Source organism: Rhodnius prolixus, unplaced genomic scaffold (genome assembly GCF_049639745.1).
Source record: "Rhodnius prolixus isolate KJV_2025 unplaced genomic scaffold, Rpr scaffold_12, whole genome shotgun sequence".
Lineage (NCBI taxonomy): Eukaryota > Metazoa > Arthropoda > Insecta > Hemiptera > Reduviidae > Rhodnius > Rhodnius prolixus.
The window spans coordinates 14,621,919-14,649,887 of NW_027411635.1; the positions used below are offsets into that span (position 1 = coordinate 14,621,919).

General features: G+C 29.3%; 2 protein-coding genes and 1 long non-coding RNA gene across 5 annotated transcripts in view; 1 reads left to right on the forward strand and 2 right to left on the reverse strand.

Annotated features, from left to right (window-relative positions):
- Positions 1-27,969, reverse strand: part of Flo2 (flotillin-2) — a 166,015-nt gene that overhangs the window by 127,757 nt on the left and 10,289 nt on the right. The gene's annotated exons all lie outside the window — the stretch shown is intronic.
- LOC141461844 (glucose dehydrogenase [FAD, quinone]-like) overlaps positions 1-27,969 on the forward strand; it is a 39,178-nt gene that overhangs the window by 3,520 nt on the left and 7,689 nt on the right. The window contains exons 1-4 of one of the 3 annotated variants that reach the window (XM_074143237.1): positions 11,652-11,771; positions 12,481-12,506; positions 12,887-13,101; positions 27,517-27,810. In XM_074143237.1, the coding sequence (XP_073999338.1) occupies positions 13,038-13,101; positions 27,517-27,810 (358 nt within the window). In that variant the 5' untranslated portion in view covers positions 11,652-11,771; positions 12,481-12,506; positions 12,887-13,037. Of the gene's footprint in view, positions 1-11,651; positions 11,772-12,384; positions 12,507-12,886; positions 13,102-27,516; positions 27,811-27,969 lie in introns of those variants that run through there. The other 2 variants (XM_074143236.1, XM_074143234.1) reach the window with 2 other exon arrangements.
- On the reverse strand, positions 8,874-27,960 carry LOC141461847 (uncharacterized). Its single transcript, XR_012463038.1, has 3 exons — positions 27,823-27,960; positions 27,616-27,720; positions 8,874-9,011 (listed from the first exon to the last, which is right to left on the reverse strand). It is a non-coding gene; the product is annotated as an uncharacterized lncRNA (long non-coding RNA).

Below are 27,969 nucleotides of genomic sequence, written 5' to 3' on the forward strand. Positions count from 1 at the left end.
TCACAGTTGTCGAGATGAATGCAGTTTCCCGACAAAAAAAAAATCACAACAATGAATTTAAGTACAATTAGCCACCTGGGTTTTCGCCTTCCCAAAAAGTATAATAACAATAAGAACTAAAAATGCAGGTTATTAACAAAAAGGGTTGTAACTGTACTAAAAGTGAAATGACTAATTATCTTTAATTTTGTCCCATCCTTTCACTAATGGCCTCATTAACACTCTTGGAAAAGCTATGGAAAATACTTATGCAAAAAATCTAGTTCTAGATTTTGTTTTTATTTCCAGTACTTAAATATATTTTTTTTGGTTTTTAATTATAAAATTTTCTGGCTTCGAATCTTCCCTTAGATTGGGTTTCTTCTTAGAAGCTCTAATATGGAATCAGTGCCTGTAAAGAGGCAGTTCATTGGAGGCCCCAGGCACCAATGACCTCTAGATGTTGTCACGCCTTAAATTAAATAAACCAAAAAAAGTTGAAGATGCATTATAATAATAAAAGACTAATAGATTGTAACTTAGATTTGAACAGATACGGTCAATAAAAAAATCATTTCGCCAATAATTTGAATTCAGACAAAGACACAATCAAAAGCATGGGAAGATATTAATTAACTCAATGATTAGTAAATTGAGATTAGTAAATCATATGCGGAGAATCCGGATTCAAGCCCACTGCCTGTTCATTATATTATTTTTTTTCATAACGCAATGCACTGATAAAGGCTAACGGGCGACCATGATCTCAGATTTAATTGGGCCTTAAAAAAAAAAGTTCTAATAAGTCGAGTAGAAAACCCTTTTTTCTATTAACAAAAAAAGTGAAAAGTATATTTTGGATTAAATATGGCCGTGAAGCCTTAAAATTGTAACTGCAAATCTGGCTATTAAGCAAGGATTTACGGATTATATACACTGTCTAACTTCAGAAAAAAAATCGAAGTATAGTAAAAACAGTAACGTTCCTTTAACCACAGAAAAGATAGATGAACAAAGAATATGTGAAAGACTGTTCTAGACAAACCGAAACAAAAAACAGTGTAAGATTCAATAGACTAACATTTTTTGTTTACGAGATGTTCATATATTGTAATCACAATTAAATAAAGGTTAACTAATTATAAATAAAGGTTAAAGGTTAACTAATTATAAATAAAGGTTAAAGGTTAACTAATTATAAATAAAGGTTAAAGGTTAACTAATTATAAATAAAGGTTAAAGGTTAACTAATTATAAATAAAGGTTAAAGGTTAACTAATTATAAATAAAGGTTAAAGGTTAAGTAATGATTTGCAAAAAAAGTTATATCTTTGTAAACTATCTCATTTTGTATTCAGCCTAGAATCTACCGAATATGGCTGCTATTTGTAGCAGTCTTTCTCGTTCATATCTAAAGATTTTCCGTATTTACAGGAAATCAGTTATCAGAGAATTTTCATCCGTGATCCTCTCGAAATATTAGAAGAGAGTTTTTTTTATTCTTAACAATAATTGATAGACTATAGGATACCCCCTATCGCTTTAATTTTCTACAGTCACCATCTTTTCTAGATAATTACTGGGTTATTAGGATTTACGGTTCTACCACCCAGTGGGGATGTTATGGAGACATTTAGAAATTGGCCCCTCACCAGGAGTGACACAAAAAGAAAAAAAAAAAAAAGTTACCTCAACTTTCTTTTATTCCAATTATACAATTTTAAATTGACAAAATTTTCTTTTGAACAATGAAATTTCTTTATTACCCATGTAGTGGACTCGTTGGTTTGATTGGTAAGGAAGATAACCTTAAATGCGTCTACAAGGTCTCGCAGTATTTGTATCCCTAAACAAGAAAGAAATTGTCCAACCAAAAAATTTAAAAAAAGAAAACTAGCGCTATCTTACACGACATTCTTGAAGTACAATTCACGAAGTTCCAACTTCAACCTTTTCTTTTCAAAATACTAAAACATATTACCATCTAAACTATTTATTTAAAGTAAATAAATAAACTAATTACGGGTAAGAACAACCCTCATACGAAATTCGCGTTCGGAGGTAGCCAATCCCGGTTCAGATTTGCATACTTCTCGTTTACAGCCACAAAATCAGCAAAAATTAAACAACTACAAGTGTTTTTTTTTCTCATTCAGAATAATTTCGAAATTTTTTCACGATCTTCCGCTTAAGAACCGGAATAGAATGTATTAAGTTTTTTTTAACTGATTATGAAAGGTAAATGTGAGGTAAATTATATCATTTCCAGAATTACAAGTTCCTGACTTTCACCGGCATGATAAGAACGGCATATTACAAGCTTACTTACAAAAAGTGATAAAGTTGAAAGTTGTATAAATATAATGATAATGTCTGTTACTTAGTAAGTAGAAATAAATTACAGGATATTAACGTTTAAATATCATCGCGAGTCATTTAATATTATGCATAAACGACACATCATTTTATGAGGCAAGGTGAAACGTTCTAGTCATAAAATTAGCTGTGCTGTCAATTATAAAGTAAAGTAATGCCTGCTTTTACAGGCGGGCTTTATGTTTGACTAGTAATTAGGTGTAGAGGACGAAGGTGACTATAGCTAACATACATTATTACAAAGTTCTAATATTTACAATTAAATAAAAAATCCAAGACCAAGAGGCCGGGAATCGAACCCACAATAACACACACAATACACATATTAGCTCTACGGGTCTCGCCTCTAAACGCTCGGCTATCGTGGTGCCTGCTACACATCATTTTATAAGGCAAGGTGAAAAGTTTTCGGCACAAAATTAGCGCTGCTGTCAGTTAAATCTTGTTATTTATTATGTAGGTACAGGTATTGCAATATCACGTAATTCAATTGTCAAGTTGATGTGTCGAATAGTTTCATTTATACTTTTTTTTTTTATTTTAATAGACATGTTTGGTATTTCTTTAATAAAAATATAATATCATGATTATATAAAGTTTTTTTGAATGGTCTGAGGAATTTCATTCAAAGTTGTTGTGTTTATAAAGGTGTATGTTTCTTTATTTTCAGCAATGATGCAAATGATTAACTGAATTTAAACGTGATCGTATTCTTAAAAATGATTAAAGATGGTCGTGAAGTTGGCTTGAATGAAGGTAATAAGATGACAGAGGAATTTGTCTAGAAAGAGAGCGCACAGACCGCCGAGTCTACAGAATACGATTCAGCCAAAAACGGGTATTAAAGGCACGCACAAAAAGAAATTGGTCCAAATTAGACACTACTACTGATGGCTGAAGGGCAAGCAGTGATCTGCATGAGACTAGCGGCTAGAATTCCTGCCAACCTTCCCAGAATTGTGGCAATGGTAACTGGACACAATTTCCTGGCTTATCTGCACCGTATTGGTTGATAGCCTAGTTTTTGTGCTCTAATTGATGCCTATCTTGAAAAAACTTGATGCACTAGAACACAACAGCAAACTACCATAACTTTAGAGCAATAATTTATACAGAAATAGCTGGAAGTCTGCTGGCAACGGCTAAGGCTTGTTAAAACAGGAAAAGAGAGTTAGGATAGTAAGAAAACTAAGGGTTTTGAAGCACAAATTATTGCAACACCAGATTTGACAACCTAAGACTTCCATCTACCCCCAAAATCTACAGAAAGAATTTGTGACTACAAAAACATTTAGATTATAATGAAAATATGATAGCAGCCGAAGACGGGTTTTTGCATAACTCCAATAATTATAATTCAAGGAAAGAATCAATGAAAAAAGTCCGTTAAAGTCTAAGGAAAAATATAAATGCATTTCCAAACCGTACAGTTTGCCGAAAACTTATCATCTATATGCCCTGGCCAATTACGCTTGTTTGAAATTACTCTATCCTGTTCCACAGCATGCTTCTCGACTCAGTTACCCTAGAAAATTCGATCTGATTGAGAGGATACAGCAATGGTATCCAAATTTTTGTAACGTTCCTGAAGAACTTAGGGAATAAATTTAAACAATAAAGAATATACAAAACAAAATATCGTGGTCTGTTATTTTTGTTCACTCAACTTTTTCTTACCTTAGTTTTCTGGGAATTTGAAAAAGTATTGAGAATATTATTATATTATGCTAGTTACTAATACTCAACTTTTTCCTACCTTAGTTTTCTGGGAATTTGAAAAAGTATTGAGAATATTATTATATTATGCTAGTTACTAATACTCAACTTTTTCCTACCTTAGTTTTCTGGGAATTTGAAAAAGTATTGAGAATATTATTATATTATGCTAGTTACTAATACTCAACTTTTTCCTACCTTAGTTTTCTGGGAATTTGAAAAAGTATTGAGAATATTATTATATTATGCTAGTTACTAATACTCAACTTTTTCCTACCTTAGTTTTCTGGGAACTTGAAACAGTATTGAGAATATTATTATACTACTCGTATATTATGCTAGTTACTAATACTAAAATAACTCTGTCAATAGCAGCTTAACATCACAACTTTCCTGGAAACGCGCTAAACTCATTGTTCTCTGAAATACCAGTAAAGGTTTAACATAATGTCCACATTTAAATGAACGCTCTAGAAAATTAAAACAAAATTTAAAAAAAAAAAAAACAAGCCCTTCTGTACAGTTGCACTTCCAAAATCTATTATTTATCTAACTCGCAATTTAGAAAAAGAAAAAGAATTTATACTCGCTGATTATTATGCTACTTAGTAATGGGCACGTAGTAAAGACGAATCCACTTGGTAGCAAGATCGTGATTTACCATATTTCATTTTGTATCAATACGTACAAAGTTAGCAAAGGTCAGAAACTAAATGATTTTAACAAATGTGCTTACCTTTAACTGGTTAGTTTATTAAATATCTCAATGAAGATAACTATTCTATACTAATTTTGTAATATATTTTAAAAGAAGCTAGTCTCGTTCTATTTAGTTTATTCATTTTATTTATATTGTTAAACAAAAACTTTCATTTCCTTCTTGCTATTCATCACATTTATTTCATTACGTAAATATGATCATTTGTGTTTAAATGTAAATTTTAAGTAAATTGGAAAGTTGATAAACGATAAGTTACTTTTTACTTATTTCTAATGTATTTTACTAATTTCATTGGAAATGTTTACATTATCTCTTGGGATGATTACCATTTACCAAGTATTAATTTAAGTTTTTTGTGTGTTTACGTTTATAAATAAAGACAATGTTAGATTTATTATTACAATTAGACAAGTGGTAGTCTACAGAAGACGCTCATTATAGAAAAAAATCATTTTAACCTACATGTTTGTAATGTATAAATGGAGTCTTCTCATTCACTATAATAAAATAAATTCTAATGATAAAAAAAATGTTCAAATGAAATCAAAGATATTATTTCGCCAACACTGCGAATCAAACACTATATTTTCAAATATTTCAGTTCCAGAGACTGGTTTAGTTAGCCCTAAACTAATCTATTATTACTTCGTTTCAAAAATACTAAGAATCGTCGAAACAAATAAATTTGGCAAAGCAAATAAAATAATTCATTTGATAAAACATGAAATCACTCGGGTTTTGAAGAAAGGAGATTTTATTGAATTCAAATAAGTGTGCAGGCTATTTTTTGAAGCGTAGTGTCGTGAAATGTTTATGCCTGAATATTTTTCAAGTTCATATCACCGTCTTCATTTTATTTTTTGCTTGGTGTTTTTGGCGCTTTATTTTTTTTTTAAATAGTGACTTTCATCAAATTCCTGGTATTCTTAGATTTTTTTAAATCTCATAGTAATTTTCATATACTCATTCAAGCATTAAATTGAAAGTAAAAAGAGGTACCTCAATATATATTTTAGGTAAAGCTAGTTGAGAAAACAGGACTAAACTGCCTATTTTTCAGGCAGGGCTTTACATCCAACTACCAAATTAGTTGTCGTGGACGAAAGCGACTAGCAAACATACATTACTTGTATTAATCATTAAATAAAATCCAAGGCCTAGGAGACCGGGAATCGAACCCAGTACCCCAATACATATTTTAGCTTTACAGGTCTCGCCTCTAACTCGCTCGGCTACCGTGGCACCTAAGTAAACAGCACTAAGTACTATTGATTAAGAAAGAAAAACTCAAGGCATTTAAAACATTAAGGTAATGGAACTGTACACAACACTTATTTAGTACTCTAGTTTAAAAGGTCGTATAAGGTTGCTGTTCCTCAAATGCATTTCCATATTTAGAATTTCGGCTGATGAAACGGAATACCAAAATTTGAGCAGTGCTTTTACAATTTTAAATAATAATTTTCTCTAAGAGTAATTACAAGTAAGAGAAAGTAAAAAAAATAAAAATCAGTAAAAGAAAGTGGTAAAAATTAATTAACATTATTTACGAAATGGTTAACCTTTCTTTACTTCAAGTTAGAATGATTAAAGCAAACATGTTAATTAAAAGAAGTTATGTAACTGTCTATAACTTTTAGAATAGTAAATAACAGTGAAATCTTTGAATAACTAATAGTAGAAGCAATGCAACTAGTAGCGTAAACTGATTGCAAGCACGCTGCTGCGAGCAACAGGTTTTATGGTGGTGAGTGAATTCTATTTTAACATTACACCAAACCATGAACATATAATTTAAGTAAATTTGGTTAGACAAGCTTAAGCCACTATCTTTTACTGATGTTTACGTAGTTAATTACAAAAGTTTGATTCTTAAAAGTTTTTATTAAAAATGTGTTTACTTTAAAAGAAAACAGAACGGTAAAAGTAGTTTTGAAATAAAATAGAACCCAAGATATTATGGTTTAATTCTAAGAGTAATTCAGAGATAGCTCTAAAATTTGGACTCTCAACTGCTGCCTTCAATTAGAAAAAGTTTAATTGAAATTATTCAAATAAAAAACTTACTAATTTGGAAGACTCTTCTTTTAATTTTCTTTCATTTAAATTTTCGAAGCAAAATTCTGTAGTAGTTGACAGCTCAATTAAAAATCATATGCTATGTATGCAAACTAATTTATTTTACTGTTTTAAAATTTGGGAAATCTAAATAGCATTTTAGAGAAATTCAACTTCCTTTTTTGGGGGATGCCTCACTATTAGAAGTCATTAGCGCCCCAAAAGTATCGTAGACTGGAGCGGAAGCTCATTACTTTACTCTAAAAACAATTTTTCTAACAAATAAAAACTAGCCATCCGCGGGATTCGAACTGGTAACCTTCCACTCGCAAAGCCACATTCTTGACCACTAGACCATCACCTGCCCATCTCACTACCGTAGATAATATTTCATACTTTAAATAAAAAAAAACAACCATTGTAGGCCTCAAATGTCTTTTCTTTTAAAATCAAAACTTCAACATTATCCAGATAATTCAATATTGTGAATAGAGTTTTAGGTTAACTTTTTACATGATTAAATAAATATGGATTGCCAAAGAAGTGATGGCCAAAACTCTATATTATGAGATTAATATGATGGATCTACCAGAATTAGCGCAACTAAGTAATTATACTCATGCTTCACACCCATCTAACTGATTAGTAGCCATTTCTAGATGAAAATCTGTCCAATATAATTAATTGTAATGTAAATTGAACAAACCATAATAATATTGTAAAACCAACTTTACAATATTGTAAATTTGAGGCTAAATATAACATTTAATATAAAGTTTTTAAATGGTGGTCACAATTAGTCAACAAGTAGGTTCCAATTTTGATAAAGTACGCCAGATTTTTGTAAATAACACTGGTTTTATTGCATGGCATCAAAAATTACAAAAGCTCACAACAATAAATAAAACTGAATAAATACACAATAATTCTTTCAGTTCACTTAATCTCATTGAAAACTTTAAAATTAACAGCTCCAGACTCTATTTACAGGGTCTGCTTTAACCTCTACATGTGTATCAAATTGAAACGGTCATTAAAAAAAAGATTATTCTAAAATTCATTTACGAAAAATAGGTCTCATCCACAACCGTTACTCCTAGGGGCAGTAGGTTATAGTAAAATAATTACAGTGATTAAAAAAATAATAAAATTCACGTAAAACTATGAAGTTATTTTCTGGCACATAAAAAACAAGCTTGCATTGTGAAATACCTAAATTCTTCTTCAACAAAACGCTTAAACGACCTGAAATACGGTTCTGAAGCGTGGATTATCTCTAGAAGATAATCTACAATGCTAAAAACAAACGCTGAGGTTATGGATTTGTTCCAAGAGCCGAACATTAACTAAATCAATTAAATTCTGAAGACCGTGCTGGGCAGGATACTTATAGTCAAAATAGCAAATGAGGAAGCGCCAAGAATGATAAGCGAGGAATAAAGAGGGGAAATTATAGAAATAAATTAAGTAAAGGCACCCCAAACCAAGAAAATGGATGGCAATAAACAGAAAGCAATGGCAGTAACAGTTTGGGAAGGCTAAGGGCTCAGTGATTGGCTGTAGCACCCAGCAATAAGATGATGACATTATTTTGATCAATAGCAAGAGATCCCACACTACCAGCCTCCAGACAGTGTTTTCTCGTTACAGACAACATTGTCCATTATCGGTCAAGTGAGCTGTAATAAGCTTCTAGGAAGAAATAAAAATCTAAGAGCCACCAACTGGATTCGAACCCGGGATCTCCGTGTTGGGAATGCAATACGCTAACCGCACAGCTAATCCGTCCCTAATCAGTCAACTAACTTTCTTCGAATCTATATGTTCTTTGTTTACGAGTATTTCAAGCGATTACTGCATATTTAAAAACAACGTTGTGAAAACTTAAAAGATAAACTAGATTTTTCATTATAAAAAGAATAAGAAAAAAAAAGAGTTCAATAAACCGTGACTTTTGGTCAATTCTTAAATATGTTTCTCTATAATGTGTAGGATTACAAGCCCAATAAGTATAATTGTGATTGTTAATGTACCTAATTAATTCAATTGTAGTCCTATCGCTTGAAATTAATCGTCTTCTAAGGCATTTTCGCTCTTCTAGTAGTACTTTATTTCTTCCAAACTTAATTTGAATTAGGCAATTATTTCTTAACCTTTAAATCTGCAACAAAAGTAAAATTCCGCGTTTTACAAAGCTAATCAAGAGTTGTAACAATTTTATTTTACTTTATTCTTATTTTGCGACACCCATTTGTAGTTGGACAATGTATTTGATAAATGAAAAAGTAGGCTAAGGGCAGATGCTCAGTGTTAACAATGGACACGAAACATTAAAGTAACGATTTATTAAACACACTTTAAGTATACAAGGATAGAGAACAATATGAAACGTAAACAGCACTTCAGTTCTAGATTGTAAACTCGAACACGTAGCATGGTAACCTGCTGCTCGGTTATATATTTCCTAAAAGGGTGATGGCCACTACTCAAACTGAATACCCTTGCCATCTAGCGGCGGGGTGACGAGGCTCGAATCGTAGGCTGAATGCAATACTTGACAGTATTCAGTCATAAGCAACTGTTTTTTCCTTTTAATCTTCAAATATTTTACCAATGTGCTTAAAGACAGGAGGGATGTTGAAGTGTGATAGGTGGGTGCTGCCATCTATGATTTTTATTTGTAAACTCTACATAAATTACTGTGGTTAGTTATTTACAGCTTTTAGTTTTTAAATAAGAACGGGTTGAATTCAATAATTATTTCTGTTTATTATTATTAATAATATAGTCTAAAACAAGAACATCAATATGTATACACATGTATGTAATAAGTATACACATGGGGACACCGTTTATCATACTAAAAAGTCACTTAAGAGAGATGTTGAAATTTTTATTTTTCTGAGAACTCGCGAATTTGTCCAGGGATATTACTTCAAATAAACGCATTTACGCATTTTTGAGAAACAGTAAAATTGTAATTTGGGGTTGACAGAATACATCCTAAACCTTAAAATTGGAAGCAACAAAGAACCAAAATGGTATAACTAGTACGAGCTCTCTTTACTTATTTTTCATTTTTGGGATATTTACTTAATATATACCCGCAAAAGGGCCTCAAAATATGCGCACTAAATTTCGAAAAAATTTGACCTTATCGAAATATTCCCTCTTACTAGGAATAAAAGATAAAGAATAAGTGGAAGAAGTTGATGGTGTTCAACTCCTTTTAAACTATACCAGTCCCACAATCATGGGTATAGTTTAAGAGACAGCAGATTGAGGCAGCTGCCCCGTTAGATCTTAATACAAATTAATAGTAATGGATTTAAAATAAAAACGACAAAAATATTTTTTTAACAGACGTAAAATAAAAGTCTTTAATTGATATTGAAGGAAAAAAAGAGTGCTGGGCTGCTGGAATTCAGAACTAAATTCGGATCTAAAATTTTACTTATATATGACCAAATATCCGCCTTAGGCTCTGACTTTGAATAGTGCGTGAAAACAATTGCACTACCCAGATTAACATAAGTAATGAATGTGCTTCGAGTATTGAGATCCTGATAAGAAGTAAGAGAACTAATATTGTCGTTTTAGAAGTGCACGTTACTAGGAACTTATCACCTTGAAAATGTTTTACCTCCGGCTAATGAGTTTAGATAGATGTTTCATTCTTCAGCTGCTATTATTTAAGTTATTGGAATTGAGCAAATGTGGACAATGATCACTTCATGCATGCACCCTCGTCTTTTTTTTTGGTGAATGTATCGTGAGCCTAAAATTGTATTATGAAACTTTTTCTTTAAATATTGACATCCTTCTAATGGTAATGGTGCAAATTTAACGAATTCACACGCTATGCACATATTACTGTTGTGAAAATGGGTCAAAATAAAAATACATCTTCATTCTACAGTTTTTGTCATTTAGAGAGGCCTAGAAGCAGGGTTGGAACTCAGGCACAAATTAAGGAAGAAAAAGAAATATAAACGTGAAGAACAAAAAGACATAGTAGTCACCCAAGTCTTAAACAAAATGAAACCTTCCTTTCTGGTGACGAGAAATGGGCTCTGCTGAAAGCTCTATAGTTCTCCTTAAGATGCATTCCCGGCGAAATAGTGCGTTCTTTCAACAGTCTCCGAAGACCTTGATTATGTGGGTGAACCTAGAAGAATTGTATTTCCACATCTACGATTATTTATTCAAACAATAATGATCAGTTATTCACTTTTCAAGGTTACTTTCTATTCTGTCTTGCTTTCCCCTCTCCTTTTCAAGCTCGTGCCTTTTTAAAGCTGCCTCCACTAACTTAGATGCTGGCAAAGCCGGTGCTCATCACAGTTCAGCCTTAGATCCAGTAGAGTACCATTTCTTTCGAGCTACTGCATATTTTAGATGCGGAGTATCGAACGAACAGTTAGCGGAAATATGGTTTACTCAAGGAAATGACTGTTCTAGTCATAGAACTTATTATTTAGTGTTTACAATCCATTATATATATTATTTTGTAATCATTGTGGTTATACTTCACTGAAATCAATTGTTTTCATTTGAGATATTGAATCAAGTTGCGTAAAAGTAACTGACCGTGGGCAGTAGAGCACCATGTCCAGTCGGTTCACTGCACACGACTCGGCTGTTATTACGCAGTTCGTCTTCCTTAATTTAGTGCCAACTTATTTTTTTTTAATAGTTCATTTCATTATATATAATAAACATTGTTTCCATGTTTTATTTTTATTATTTTGCTTGAAACTATGATTCAAGTTAACAATTGAAAACCTACTATTATTAACATTACTTTCTCTTACTACTTAGAAGTGGAAGTGCTGAAGTAGTGCCCAATTTGGGGAATTATTTTACCGGAAACATATACTGGACATATGAAATATGAATTTAGCTCACTTGTCTCTTTTACGTAGGTTACAATAACTATTTTTTACAATACAGAACAGTGGAGATCATCTCAAGACGTTTCTGGCACTAAGGGGTTCTCACCGAAAACTTCTTGAATGAATTGATTCTTTTTTTTTCTGTACGCGATTTTCTTAAAAACTAGCAAGATCTTGTTTTATTTTAAGCCATCTAATCCTGGTTTACATCACTCACTGTCTCACTGTTGACCGGTTCAAGTTTCATGAAGAGCGGTGTAAAGAATACAATATAATTTCGGCAAATGACACCTGCCATTACGATTCGATTAGAGTATGGTATCAGAATGTATCAGATAAAAATTATCGAAATTACCACTAAATTGGCTCTGCAAATTACATTGCTATGAGCCATGCACGTTTACAAAGAATTGGGTTACAATAAATTTATTGCAATAAGCCGAGGAGACTATGTTAATGATTCAATTTTGCAGTTATATTTAGTGCAGAAATAGATATTTTACGAAAAATTATTATTAATATCTGTCCCTCTTTTGTCCATTAAATAAGGTTGTTTTTAGTTGTAAGCAGTATTTGTTTTCTTAAATCATAGAAAGATTGAACATTTCATTTATACAGTCCTTTGTATAAATCTGTATTTGTTTCTAATGGAGGTTATAAAATCCTTCCTTCTTAAATCAGTATTTTAACGGAATTATTTCATTTTAATTTCAATTGATATCACAATTTTTGCAGGCTTTCGGCTACAACTCATTCCTCAGGTAATATTGTTCTAATCTGTAGCACTGATTTTTTAGTAACAATTTTACAAAATGCTCCACAAACATTTAAATAATTTGTATAAATTAACAAACTTTTCAATATATAGGTGTTGTTTATTAGCATAATTTAAAAAATTACTATTACTAAATTATTCTTATTAGAATTACCTACGATTTCAATGTTCCCCTGTTTCTGGTGTTTGTTTTTTTTATGCATATTTTACTTTATTTTTTAAATGTTATAGTCTATGCTAATACAATTAGTTTACAATATTTATGTATGTAAAAACTGACTCTCCAGAAAGAGTCTAACCCTAATGATGAAAGAACTAAATAAATAAACATTTCATGTTTATAAAGTTTCTTTTGTTTTGTTTTAGTAAAGCAAGAAAAAACATTATTGGAAGGAAATTGATAAAGAAAGGAAAATTGTATAATACAAAAACGCATGAATGTGCCGATTTGAAGTGTACGGTGTAATTGTAAAAGATGCTGTAGAAGTGCGAATATTAGACACCAATATGTCCCAGTATGATATTTACACTGCTCGCAGTCACCACAGCTATCAAGACTAGCCTAGCGATCATTGGCACAGGTCAGTTATAGTTTACATAATATTCAAAATAAGTTATTATACGGGGATAAGAAAATTGATAAAATAACAATATGCCATTCTCATAACTATTTTTTCAAAAACCGCTTTTAAAATCTATTATTGTTTTCTGTTAATTGTGTAGATAGTAGTAATTGTGATAAAATGCATAAAATTCTGTTCAACAGGGAATCGAAATTAACAGACAAAGTTTAGGTAATGTGAAAGACTAGTAAATTTTATGTTCAAATATCTCTGTTTCTACTGTGTGCAGAATGTTCATATTTCACTCAATTGTGTAGATAGTTTTTTGTCTATAATTGTGCTAAATTAGATAGAATTCTTTGCAGTAGGAATCGAGATATTTTGATTCAAAGATTAGGTCTTGTGTAAGATTAGTAAAATTTCGGTACAAATATCTCTGTTTGTATTGCATTTAGAATAATCATATTTCACTCAATTGTGTACATAGTTTTTGTCTATAATTGTGCTAAATTAGATAGAATTCTTTGCAGTAGGAATCGAGATATTTTGATTCAAAGATTAGGTCTTGTGTAAGATTAGTAAATTTCGGTTCAAATATCTCTGTTTGTATTGCATTTAGAATAATCATATTTCACTCAATTGTGTACATAGTTTTTGTCCAGAATTTTGTTAAATTAGATGGAATTCTATGCAGTAGGATTCGAGATATTTTGATTCAAAGATTACGTCTTGTGTTAGATTAGTAAACTTTAGGTTCAAATATCTCTGTTTGTATTGCATTTAGAATAATCATATTTCACTCAATTGTGTACATAGTTTTTGTCTATAATTGTGCTAAATTAGATAGAATTCTTTGCAGTAGGAATCGAGATATTTTGATTCAAAGATTACGTCTTGTGTTAGATTAGTAAACTTTAGGTTCAAATATCTCAGTTTGTATTGCATTTAGAATAATCATATTTCACTCAATTGTGTACATAGTTTTTGTCTATAATTGTGCTAAATTAGATAGAATTCTTTGCAGTAGGAATCGAGATATTTTGATTCAAAGATTAGGTCTTGTGTAAGATTAGTAAACTTTCGGTTCAAATATCTCTGTTTGTATTGCATTTAGAATAATCATATTTCACTCAATTGTGTACATAGTTTTTGTCTATAATTGTGCTAAATTAGATAGAATTCTTTGCAGTAGGAATCGAGATATTTTGATTCAAAGATTAGGTCTTGTGTAAGATTAGTAAATTTCGGTTCAAATATCTCTGTTTGTATTGCATTTAGAATAATCATATTTCACTCAATTGTGTACATAGTTTTTGTCCAGAATTTTGTTAAATTAGATGGAATTCTATGCAGTAGGAATCGAGATATTTTGATTCAAAGATTACGTCTTGTGTTAGATTAGTAAACTTTAGGTTCAAATATCTCTGTTTGTATTGCATTTAGAATAATCATATTTCACTCAATTGTGTACATAGTTTTTGTCTATAATTGTGCTAAATTAGATAGAATTCTTTGCAGTAGGAATCGAGATATTTTGATTCAAAGATTACGTCTTGTGTAAGATTAGTAAACTTTCGGTTCAAATATCTATGTTTGTATTGCATTTAGAATAATCATATTTCACTCAATTGTGTACATAGTTTTTGTCTATAATTGTGCTAAATTAGATAGAATTCTTTGCAGTAGGAATCGAGATATTTTGATTCAAAGATTAGGTCTTGTGTAAGATTAGTAAATTTCGGTTCAAATATCTCTGTTTGTATTGCATTTAGAATAATCATATTTCACTCAATTGTGTACATAGTTTTTGTCCAGAATTTTGTTAAATTAGATGGAATTCTATGCAGTAGGAATCGAGATATTTTGATTCAAAGATTACGTCTTGTGTTAGATTAGTAAACTTTAGGTTCAAATATCTATATTTGAATTGAATTTAAAATTATCACATTTCACTCAATTGTGTAGATAGTTTTTGTCTATAATTGTGCTAAATTAGATAGAATTATTTCCAGTAGGAATCGAGATAATTTGATTTAAAGTTTAGTTCTTGTGTAAGATTAGTAAACTTTCGGTTCAAATATATCTGATTGTATTGCATATAGAAAAATCATATTTCACTCAATTGTGTACATAGTTTTGTCTATAATTGTTTTAAATTAGATGGAATTCTTTGCAGTAGGAATCGAGATAATTTGATTTAAAGTTTAGTTCTTGTGTAAGATTAGTAAACTTTCGGTTCAAATATATCTGATTGTATTGCATATAGAATAATCATATTTCACTCAATTGTGTACATAGTTTTGTCTATAATTGTTTTAAATTAGATGGATTTCTTTGCAGTAGGAATCGAGATATTTTGATTCAAAGATTACGTCTTGTGTTAGATTAGTAAACTTTAGGTTCAAATATCTCTGTTTGTATTGCATTTAGAATAATCATATTTCACTCAATTGTGTACATAGTTTTTGTCTATAATTGTGCTAAATTAGATAGAATTCTTTGCAGTAGGAATCGAGATATTTTGATTCAAAGATTACGTCTTGTGTTAGATTAGTAAACTTTAGGTTCAAATATCTCTGTTTGTATTGCATTTAGAATAATCATATTTCACTCAATTGTGTACATAGTTTTTGTCTATAATTGTGCTAAATTAGATAGAATTCTTTGCAGTAGGAATCGAGATATTTTGATTCAAAGATTAGGTCTTGTGTAAGATTAGTAAACTTTCGGATCAAATATCTCTGTTTGTATTGCATTTAGAATAATCATATTTCACTCAATTGTGTACATAGTTTTTGTCTATAATTGTGCTAAATTAGATAGAATTCTTTGCAGTAGGAATCGAGATATTTTGATTCAAAGATTAGGTCTTGTGTAAGATTAGTAAACTTTCGGTTCAAATATCTCTGTTTGTATTGCATTTAGAATAATCATATTTCACTCAATTGTGTACATAGTTTTTGTCTATAATTGTGCTAAATTAGATAGAATTCTTTGCAGTAGGAATCGAGATATTTTGATTCAAAGATTAGGTCTTGTGTAAGATTAGTAAACTTTCGGTTCAAATATCTCTGTTTGTATTGCATTTAGAATAATCATATTTCACTCAATTGTGTACATAGTTTTTGTCCAGAATTTTGTTAAATTAGATGGAATTCTATGCAGTAGGAATCGAGATATTTTGATTCAAAGATTACGTCTTGTGTTAGATTAGTAAACTTTAGGTTCCAATATCTCTGTTTGTATTGCATTTAGAATAATCATATTTCACTCAAATGTGTACATAGTTTTTGTCCAGAATTTTGTTAAATTAGATGGAATTCTATGCAGTAGGAATCGAGATATTTTGATTCATAGATTACGTCTTGTGTTAGATTAGTAAACTTTAGGTTCAAATATCTCTGTTTGTATTGCATTTAGAATAATCATATTTCACTCAATTGTGTACATAGTTTTTGTCTATAATTGTGCTAAATTAGATAGAATTCTTTGCAGTAGGAATCGAGATATTTTGATTCAAAGATTACGTCTTGTGTTAGATTAGTAAACTTTAGGTTCAAATATCTCTGTTTGTATTGCATTTAGAATAATCATATTTCACTCAATTGTGTACATAGTTTTTGTCTATAATTGTGCTAAATTCGATAGAATTCTTTGCAGTAGGAATCGAGATATTTTGATTCAAAGATTAGGTCTTGTGTAAGATTAGTAAACTTTCGGTTCAAATATCTCTGTTTGTATTGCATTTAGAATAATCATATTTCACTCAATTGTGTACATAGTTTTTGTCCAGAATTTTGTTAAATTAGATAGAATTCTTTGCAGTAGGAATCGAGATATTTTGATTCAAAGATTACGTCTTGTGTTAGATTAGTAAACTTTAGGTTCAAATATCTCTGTTTGTATTGCATTTAGAATAATCATATTTCACTCAATAGTGTACATAGTTTTTGTCTATAATTGTGCTAAATTAGATAGAATTCTTTGCAGTAGGAATCGAGATATTTTGATTCAAAGATTACGTCTTGTGTAAGATTAGTAAACTTTCGGTTCAAATATCTCTGTTTGTATTGCATTTAGAATAATCATATTTCACTCAATTGTGTACATAGTTTTTGTCTATAATTGTGCTAAATTAGATAGAATTCTTTGCAGTAGGAATCGAGATATTTTGATTCAAAGATTAGGTCTTGTGTAAGATTAGTAAATTTCGGTTCAAATATCTCTGTTTGTATTGCATTTAGAATAATCATATTTCACTCAATTGTGTACATAGTTTTTGTCCAGAATTTTGTTAAATTAGATGGAATTCTATGCAGTAGGAATCGAGATATTTTGATTCAAAGATTACGTCTTGTGTTAGATTAGTAAACTTTAGGTTCAAATATCTATATTTGAATTGAATTTAAAATTATCACATTTCACTCAATTGTGTAGATAGTTTTTGTCTATAATTGTGCTAAATTAGATAGAATTATTTCCAGTAGGAATCGAGATAATTTGATTTAAAGTTTAGTTCTTGTGTAAGATTAGTAAACTTTCGGTTCAAATATATCTGATTGTATTGCATATAGAAAAATCATATTTCACTCAATTGTGTACATAGTTTTGTCTATAATTGTTTTAAATTAGATGGAATTCTTTGCAGTAGGAATCAAGATAATTTGATTTAAAGTTTAGTTCTTGTGTAAGATTAGTAAACTTTCGGTTCAAATATATCTGATTGTATTGCATATAGAATAATCATATTTCACTCAATTGTGTACATAGTTTTGTCTATAATTGTTTTAAATTAGATGGAATTCTTTGCAGTAGGAATCGAGATATTTTGATTCAAAGATTACGTCTTGTGTTAGATTAGTAAACTTTAGGTTCAAATATCTCTGTTTGTATTGCATTTAGAATAATCATATTTCACTCAATTGTGTACATAGTTTTTGTCTATAATTGTGCTAAATTAGATAGAATTCTTTGCAGTAGGAATCGAGATATTTTGATTCAAAGATTACGTCTTGTGTTAGATTAGTAAACTTTAGGTTCAAATATCTCTGTTTGTATTGCATTTAGAATAATCATATTTCACTCAATTGTGTACATAGTTTTTGTCTATAATTGTGCTAAATTAGATAGAATTCTTTGCAGTAGGAATCGAGATATTTTGATTCAAAGATTAGGTCTTGTGTAAGATTAGTAAACTTTCGGTTCAAATATCTCTGTTTGTATTGCATTTAGAATAATCATATTTCACTCAATTGTGTACATAGTTTTTGTCTATAATTGTGCTAAATTAGATAGAATTCTTTGCAGTAGGAATCGAGATATTTTGATTCAAAGATTAGGTCTTGTGTAAGATTAGTAAACTTTCGGTTCAAATATCTCTGTTTGTATTGCATTTAGAATAATCATATTTCACTCAATTGTGTACATAGTTTTTGTCTATAATTGTGCTAAATTAGATAGAATTCTTTGCAGTAGGAATCGAGATATTTTGATTCAAAGATTAGGTCTTGTGTAAGATTAGTAAACTTTCGGTTCAAATATCTCTGTTTGTATTGCATTTAGAATAATCATATTTCTCTCAATTGTGTACATAGTTTTTGTCTATAATTGTGCTAAATTAGATAGAATTCTTTGCAGTAGGAATCGAGATATTTTGATTCAAAGATTAGGTCTTGTGTAAGATTAGTAAATTTCGGTTCAAATATCTCTGTTTGTATTGCATTTAGAATAATCATATTTCACTCAATTGTGTACATAGTTTTTGTCCAGAATTTTGTTAAATTAGATGGAATTCTATGCAGTAGGAATCGAGATATTTTGATTCAAAGATTACGTCTTGTGTTAGATTAGTAAACTTTAGGTTCAAATATCTATATTTGTATTGCATTTAGAATAATCATATTTCACTCAATTGTGTACATAGTTTTTGTCCAGAATTTTGTTAAATTAGATGGAATTCTATGCAGTAGGAATCGAGATATTTTGATTCAAAGATTACGTCTTGTGTTAGATTAGTAAACTTTAGGTTCAAATATCTATATTTGAATTGAATTTAAAATTATCACATTTCACTCAATTGTGTAGATAGTTTTTGTCTATAATTGTGCTAAATTAGATAGAATTATTTCCAGTAGGAATCGAGATAATTTGATTTAAAGTTTAGTTCTTGTGTAAGATTAGTAAACTTTCCGTTCAAATATATCTGATTGTATTGCATATAGAAAAATCATATTTCACTCAATTGTGTACATAGTTTTGTCTATAATTGTTTTAAATTAGATGGAATTCTTTGCAGTAGGAATCGAGATAATTTGATTTAAAGTTTAGTTCTTGTGTAAGATTAGTAAACTTTCGGTTCAAATATATCTGATTGTATTGCATATAGAATAATCATATTTCACTCAATTGTGTACATAGTTTTGTCTATAATTGTTTTAAATTAGATGGAATTCTTTGCAGTAGGAATCGAGATATTTTGATTTAAAGTTTAGTTCTTGTGTAAGATTAGTAAACTTTCGGTTCAAATATATCTGATTGTATTGCATATAGAAAAATCATATTTCACTCAATTGTGTACATAGTTTTGTCTATAACTGTTTTAAATTAGATGGAATTCTTTGCAGTAGGAATCGAGATAATTTGATTTAAAGTTTAGTTCTTGTGTAAGATTAGTAAACTTTCGGTTCAAATATATCTGATTGTATTGCATATAGAAAAATCATATTTCACTCAATTGTGTACATAGTTTTGTCTATAATTGTTTTAAATTAGATGGAATTCTTTGCAGTAGGAATCGAGATATTTTGATTTAAAGTTTAGTTCTTGTGTAAGATTAGTAAACTTTCAGTTCAAATATCTCTGTTTCTACTGTGAGCAGAATGTTCATATTTCACTCAATTGTGTAGATAGTTTTTTGTCTATAATTGTGCTAAATTAGATAGAATTCCTTGCAGTAGAAATCGAGATAATTTGATTTAAAGATTAGGTCTTGTGTAAGATTAGTAAACTTTCGGTTCAAAAATCTGTTTGTATTGCATTTAGAATAATCATATTTCACTCAATTGTGTACATAGTTTTTGTCTATAATTCTGTTAAATTAGATGGAATTCATTGCAGTAGGAATCGAGATATTTTGATTCAAAGATTAGGTCTTGTGTAAGATTAGTAAACTTTCGGTTCAAATATCTCTGTTTGTATTGCATTTAGAATAATCATATTTCACTCAATTGTGTACATAGTTTTTGTCCAGAATTTTGTTAAATTAGATGGAATTCTATGCAGTAGGAATCGAGATATTTTGATTCAAAGATTACGTCTTGTGTTAGATTAGTAAACTTTAGGTTCAAATATCTCTGTTTGTATTGCATTTAGAATAATCATATTTCACTCAATTGTGTACATAGTTTTTGTCTATAATTGTGCTAAATTAGATAGAATTCTTTGCAGTAGGAATCGAGATATTTTGATTCAAAGATTAGGTCTTGTGTAAGATTAGTAAACTTTCGGTTCAAATATCTCTGTTTGTATTGCATTTAGAATAATCATATTTCACTCAATTGTGTACATAGTTTTTGTCTATAATTGTGCTAAATTAGATAGAATTCTTTGCAGTAGGAATCGAGATATTTTGATTCAAAGATTAGGTCTTGTGTAAGATTAGTAAACTTTCGGTTCAAATATCTCTGTTTGTATTGCATTTAGAATAATCATATTTCACTCAATTGTGTACATAGTTTTTGTCTATAATTGTGCTAAATTAGATAGAATTCTTTGCAGTAGGAATCGAGATATTTTGATTCAAAGATTAGGTCTTGTGTAAGATTAGTAAACTTTCGGTTCAAATATCTCTGTTTGTATTGCATTTAGAATAATCATATTTCACTCAATTGTGTACATAGTTTTTGTCCAGAATTTTGTTAAATTAGATGGAATTCTATGCAGTAGGAATCGAGATATTTTGATTCAAAGATTACGTCTTGTGTTAGATTAGTAAACTTTAGGTTCCAATATCTCTGTTTGTATTGCATTTAGAATAATCATATTTCACTCAAATGTGTACATAGTTTTTGTCCAGAATTTTGTTAAATTAGATGGAATTCTATGCAGTAGGAATCGAGATATTTTGATTCAAAGATTACGTCTTGTGTTAGATTAGTAAACTTTAGGTTCAAATATCTCTGTTTGTATTGCATTTAGAATAATCATATTTCACTCAATTGTGTACATAGTTTTTGTCTATAATTGTGCTAAATTAGATAGAATTCTTTGCAGTAGGAATCGAGATATTTTGATTCAAAGATTACGTCTTGTGTTAGATTAGTAAACTTTAGGTTCAAATATCTCTGTTTGTATTGCATTTAGAATAATCATATTTCACTCAATTGTGTACATAGTTTTTGTCTATAATTGTGCTAAATTCGATAGAATTCTTTGCAGTAGGAATCGAGATATTTTGATTCAAAGATTAGGTCTTGTGTAAGATTAGTAAACTTTCGGTTCAAATATCTCTGTTTGTATTGCATTTAGAATAATCATATTTCACTCAATTGTGTACATAGTTTTTGTCCAGAATTTTGTTAAATTAGATAGAATTCTTTGCAGTAGGAATCGAGATATTTTGATTCAAAGATTACGTCTTGTGTTAGATTAGTAAACTTTAGGTTCAAATATCTCTGTTTGTATTGCATTTAGAATAATCATATTTCACTCAATTGTGTACATAGTTTTTGTCTATAATTGTGCTAAATTAGATAGAATTCTTTGCAGTAGGAATCGAGATATTTTGATTCAAAGATTACGTCTTGTGTAAGATTAGTAAACTTTCGGTTCAAATATCTCTGTTTGTATTGCATTTAGAATAATCATATTTCACTCAATTGTGTACATAGTTTTTGTCTATAATTGTGCTAAATTAGATAGAATTCTTTGCAGTAGGAATCGAGATATTTTGATTCAAAGATTAGGTCTTGTGTAAGATTAGTAAATTTCGGTTCAAATATCTCTGTTTGTATTGCATTTAGAATAATCATATTTCACTCAATTGTGTACATAGTTTTTGTCCAGAATTTTGTTAAATTAGATGGAATTCTATGCAGTAGGAATCGAGATATTTTGATTCAAAGATTACGTCTTGTGTTAGATTAGTAAACTTTAGGTTCAAATATCTATATTTGAATTGAATTTAAAATTATCACATTTCACTCAATTGTGTAGATAGTTTTTGTCTATAATTGTGCTAAATTAGATAGAATTATTTCCAGTAGGAATCGAGATAATTTGATTTAAAGTTTAGTTCTTGTGTAAGATTAGTAAACTTTCGGTTCAAATATATCTGATTGTATTGCATATAGAAAAATCATATTTCACTCAATTGTGTACATAGTTTTGTCTATAATTGTTTTAAATTAGATGGAATTCTTTGCAGTAGGAATCAAGATAATTTGATTTAAAGTTTAGTTCTTGTGTAAGATTAGTAAACTTTCGGTTCAAATATATCTGATTGTATTGCATATAGAATAATCATATTTCACTCAATTGTGTACATAGTTTTGTCTATAATTGTTTTAAATTAGATGGAATTCTTTGCAGTAGGAATCGAGATATTTTGATTCAAAGATTACGTCTTGTGTTAGATTAGTAAACTTTAGGTTCAAATATCTCTGTTTGTATTGCATTTAGAATAATCATATTTCACTCAATTGTGTACATAGTTTTTGTCTATAATTGTGCTAAATTAGATAGAATTCTTTGCAGTAGGAATCGAGATATTTTGATTCAAAGATTACGTCTTGTGTTAGATTAGTAAACTTTAGGTTCAAATATCTCTGTTTGTATTGCATTTAGAATAATCATATTTCACTCAATTGTGTACATAGTTTTTGTCTATAATTGTGCTAAATTAGATAGAATTCTTTGCAGTAGGAATCGAGATATTTTGATTCAAAGATTAGGTCTTGTGTAAGATTAGTAAACTTTCGGTTCAAATATCTCTGTTTGTATTGCATTTAGAATAATCATATTTCACTCAATTGTGTACATAGTTTTTGTCTATAATTGTGCTAAATTAGATAGAATTCTTTGCAGTAGGAATCGAGATATTTTGATTCAAAGATTAGGTCTTGTGTAAGATTAGTAAACTTTCGGTTCAAATATCTCTGTTTGTATTGCATTTAGAATAATCATATTTCACTCAATTGTGTACATAGTTTTTGTCTATAATTGTGCTAAATTAGATAGAATTCTTTGCAGTAGGAATCGAGATATTTTGATTCAAAGATTAGGTCTTGTGTAAGATTAGTAAACTTTCGGTTCAAATATCTCTGTTTGTATTGCATTTAGAATAATCATATTTCTCTCAATTGTGTACATAGTTTTTGTCTATAATTGTGCTAAATTAGATAGAATTCTTTGCAGTAGGAATCGAGATATTTTGATTCAAAGATTAGGTCTTGTGTAAGATTAGTAAATTTCGGTTCAAATATCTCTGTTTGTATTGCATTTAGAATAATCATATTTCACTCAATTGTGTACATAGTTTTTGTCCAGAATTTTGTTAAATTAGATGGAATTCTATGCAGTAGGAATCGAGATATTTTGATTCAAAGATTACGTCTTGTGTTAGATTAGTAAACTTTAGGTTCAAATATCTATATTTGTATTGCATTTAGAATAATCATATTTCACTCAATTGTGTACATAGTTTTTGTCCAGAATTTTGTTAAATTAGATGGAATTCTATGCAGTAGGAATCGAGATATTTTGATTCAAAGATTACGTCTTGTGTTAGATTAGTAAACTTTAGGTTCAAATATCTATATTTGAATTGAATTTAAAATTATCACATTTCACTCAATTGTGTAGATAGTTTTTGTCTATAATTGTGCTAAATTAGATAGAATTATTTCCAGTAGGAATCGAGATAATTTGATTTAAAGTTTAGTTCTTGTGTAAGATTAGTAAACTTTCGGTTCAAATATATCTGATTGTATTGCATATAGAAAAATCATATTTCACTCAATTGTGTACATAGTTTTGTCTATAATTGTTTTAAATTAGATGGAATTCTTTGCAGTAGGAATCGAGATAATTTGATTTAAAGTTTAGTTCTTGTGTAAGATTAGTAAACTTTCGGTTCAAATATATCTGATTGTATTGCATATAGAATAATCATATTTCACTCAATTGTGTACATAGTTTTGTCTATAATTGTTTTAAATTAGATGGAATTCTTTGCAGTAGGAATCGAGATATTTTGATTTAAAGTTTAGTTCTTGTGTAAGATTAGTAAACTTTCGGTTCAAATATATCTGATTGTATTGCATATAGAAAAATCATATTTCACTCAATTGTGTACATAGTTTTGTCTATAACTGTTTTAAATTAGATGGAATTCTTTGCAGTAGGAATCGAGATAATTTGATTTAAAGTTTAGTTCTTGTGTAAGATTAGTAAACTTTCGGTTCAAATATATCTGATTGTATTGCATATAGAAAAATCATATTTCACTCAATTGTGTACATAGTTTTGTCTATAATTGTTTTAAATTAGATGGAATTCTTTGCAGTAGGAATCGAGATATTTTGATTTAAAGTTTAGTTCTTGTGTAAGATTAGTAAACTTTCAGTTCAAATATCTCTGTTTCTACTGTGAGCAGAATGTTCATATTTCACTCAATTGTGTAGATAGTTTTTTGTCTATAATTGTGCTAAATTAGATAGAATTCCTTGCAGTAGAAATCGAGATAATTTGATTTAAAGATTAGGTCTTGTGTAAGATTAGTAAACTTTCGGTTCAAAAATCTGTTTGTATTGCATTTAGAATAATCATATTTCACTCAATTGTGTACATAGTTTTTGTCTATAATTCTGTTAAATTAGATGGAATTCATTGCAGTAGGAATCGAGATATTTTGATTCAAAGATTAGGTCTTGTGTAAGATTAGTAAACTTTCGGTTCAAATATCTCTGTTTGTATTGCATTTAGAATAATCATATTTCACTCAATTGTGTACATAGTTTTTGTCCAGAATTTTGTTAAATTAGATGGAATTCTATGCAGTAGGAATCGAGATATTTTGATTCAAAGATTACGTCTTGTGTTAGATTAGTAAACTTTAGGTTCAAATATCTATATTAGAATAATCATATTTCACTCAATTGTGTAGATAGTTTTTGTCTATAATTGTGCTAAATTAGATCGAATTCTTTGCGGTAGGAATCGAGACAATTTGATTTAAAGTTTAGTTCTTATGAAGGATTAGTTAACTTTCGGTTGAAATATCTATGGTTCTATTGCATTTAGAATAATCATATTTCACTCAATTGTGTAGATAGTTTTTGTCTATAATTGTGTTAAATAAGATGGAATCCTTTGCAGTAGGAATCGAGATATTTTGATTCAAAGATTAGGTCTAGTGTTAGATTAGTAAACTTTCGGTTCAAATATCTATGGTTCTATTGCATTTAGAATAATCATTTTCACTCAATTGTGTAGATAGTTTTTGTCTATAATTGTGCTAAATTAGATGGAATTCTTTGCAGTAGGAATCGAGATAATTTGATTTAAAGTTTAGTTCTTGTGTAAGATTAGTAAACTTTCGGTTCAAATATCTATGGTTCTATTGCATTTAGAATAATCATATTTCACTCAATTGTGTAGATAGTTTTTGTCTATAATTGTGCTAAATTAGATCGAATTCTTTGCGGTAGGAATCGAGACAATTTGATTTAAAGTTTAGTTCTTATGTAAGATTAGTAAACTTTTGGTTCAAATATCTCGGTTTGTATTGCATTTAAAATTATTATATTTCACTCAATTGTGTACATAGTTTTTGTCTATAATTGTGCTAAATTAGATGGGATTCTTTGCAGTAGGAATCGAGATATTTTAATTTAAAATTTAGGTATTGTGTAAGATTAGTAAACTTGAGGTTTTCAATATCTCTGTTTCTGTTGTGTCAATATCTCTGTTCATATTTTTCTTAATTGTGAAGACAGTTATAGTCTATAATAGTGCTAAAATGCATAGAATTCTGTTCGACAGAAATCGAGAAATTAAGTTTAAAAGTTTAGGTAATGTGAATGGTTAGTAATCTTTATGTTCATATATCTGTGCCTTGTGCATGCAAGAATGATAAAAATAACCTTTTATTTGCAAGCATGAATAATACAAATATAATTGAAACTTAAAATAAGTAATCGATAATAAAATCTTACCTTGTTAAAAGTATATCCAAGTCCATCAACATCTCAGTAGATCACCAGTCCAATAGCACTTGACACTATTTAAAATAATTCTCAACACTATACGCACTAAAACTGTATATCACGCACTAAGTATAACTTAAACACAATTTATGAAATAGAACTTCACTTTAACTCGCACTAATATTCACTTAAAAAATCACGGCAATAAAGAGATACGACTAACGAGTTAATGATGGCCGCCGGAAACTGACCAGGCTGATCAGCTGGTAAAGTAAGGTTAGATAAAGAGAGCAACCAACATTATATATATAATGTATTAATAATATATAAATAATATATAATATATAAATAATATATAATATATAATATATTAATAATATTTAAAATATAAATAATATATAATATATAAATAATATATAATATATAAATAATATATAATAATATATAATATATAAATAATATATAATATATAAATAATATATAATATATAAATAATATTTAATATATATAAATACGCCATTCAAAATCTAAATTGAAAACAAAATGTAATTTTCTTATAAGATTAGTAATAAGTTATAGATTTCTGAAAGTTTTGTTCATTCTATTATCAAATTTTTGGTAGTATGAAATGTTAATAAATTTTTTCTTCCTATACCTCTTGTAGTGTTGCATCTATAATGTTGATATTTTTCTCAATTGTGGAGATTTCTGTGGTCTATGATTATACTAAAATGCAAAGAATTCTGTACGATAGGATTTCTTAAGTATTGCAGTATAAGAGATTACCAATGGACTTTTTGACTACAATTGTTTTCTTATATTTTGTTAAGCGCTAAAGATATGGAGAGTTTTCTTTTCGAAAGTGGTCTACTTGATAAATCGGGTACCGAATGAATGAAATCGCGACTAAAACACTCTTGGTCATGTATTTTGTTAGATAGACAATATAAATACGGAATCATAGCTGCCTGAATGTCCTCCTTCTCTATGGAGAATGTGCATCAAGTCCGTGTCAGTTTCGCCAAAAATTATATAAATATATGAGTATAAACAAACAATTAACTGGCGCGCAGTGGATTATTACTGAGGTTACGACTTGGCAAGCTTGTGTTCTATAATAAATTTGTTCATTTTTCTGTAAAATGTGTCAATTTATCTGGGAAAAAGTGTAGCATTAATAATACTGCAATATCTAATTTTCAATAATTTTGTATCCTTTTTCATAAAGGTATATGGCTGATTCCTATGCTGATTGCGGGACTTGCCTACTACAGATACGACAGCCTTGATCCAGAATCTAGACTAACGAATACTAGACAGTTATTACCTGAGTATGACTTTGTGATTGTGGGTGGCGGGACTGCGGGCGCTGTAGTAGCTAGCAGACTGTCCGAGATACACGGCTGGACGGTGCTCTTGCTGGAAGCAGGACCTCAGGAAAATGAAATCTCTGATGTACCTTCTCTGTCAGCATATTTACAGTTATCTAATATAGACTGGCAGTATAAGACACAGCCTACAGGTTGGTACTTACTTTTTTAGACATTAATTTCCATTGAATTTTTATATATAGAAACTGTTTTTGGGCGTGAAGCATTCCCACAACTTTCAAAGCGTTACAACTTTTTCCTAATTTTCGTAAAAGGGAATATTGCCATAGCGAAAATTTTTTAAAGTTGAT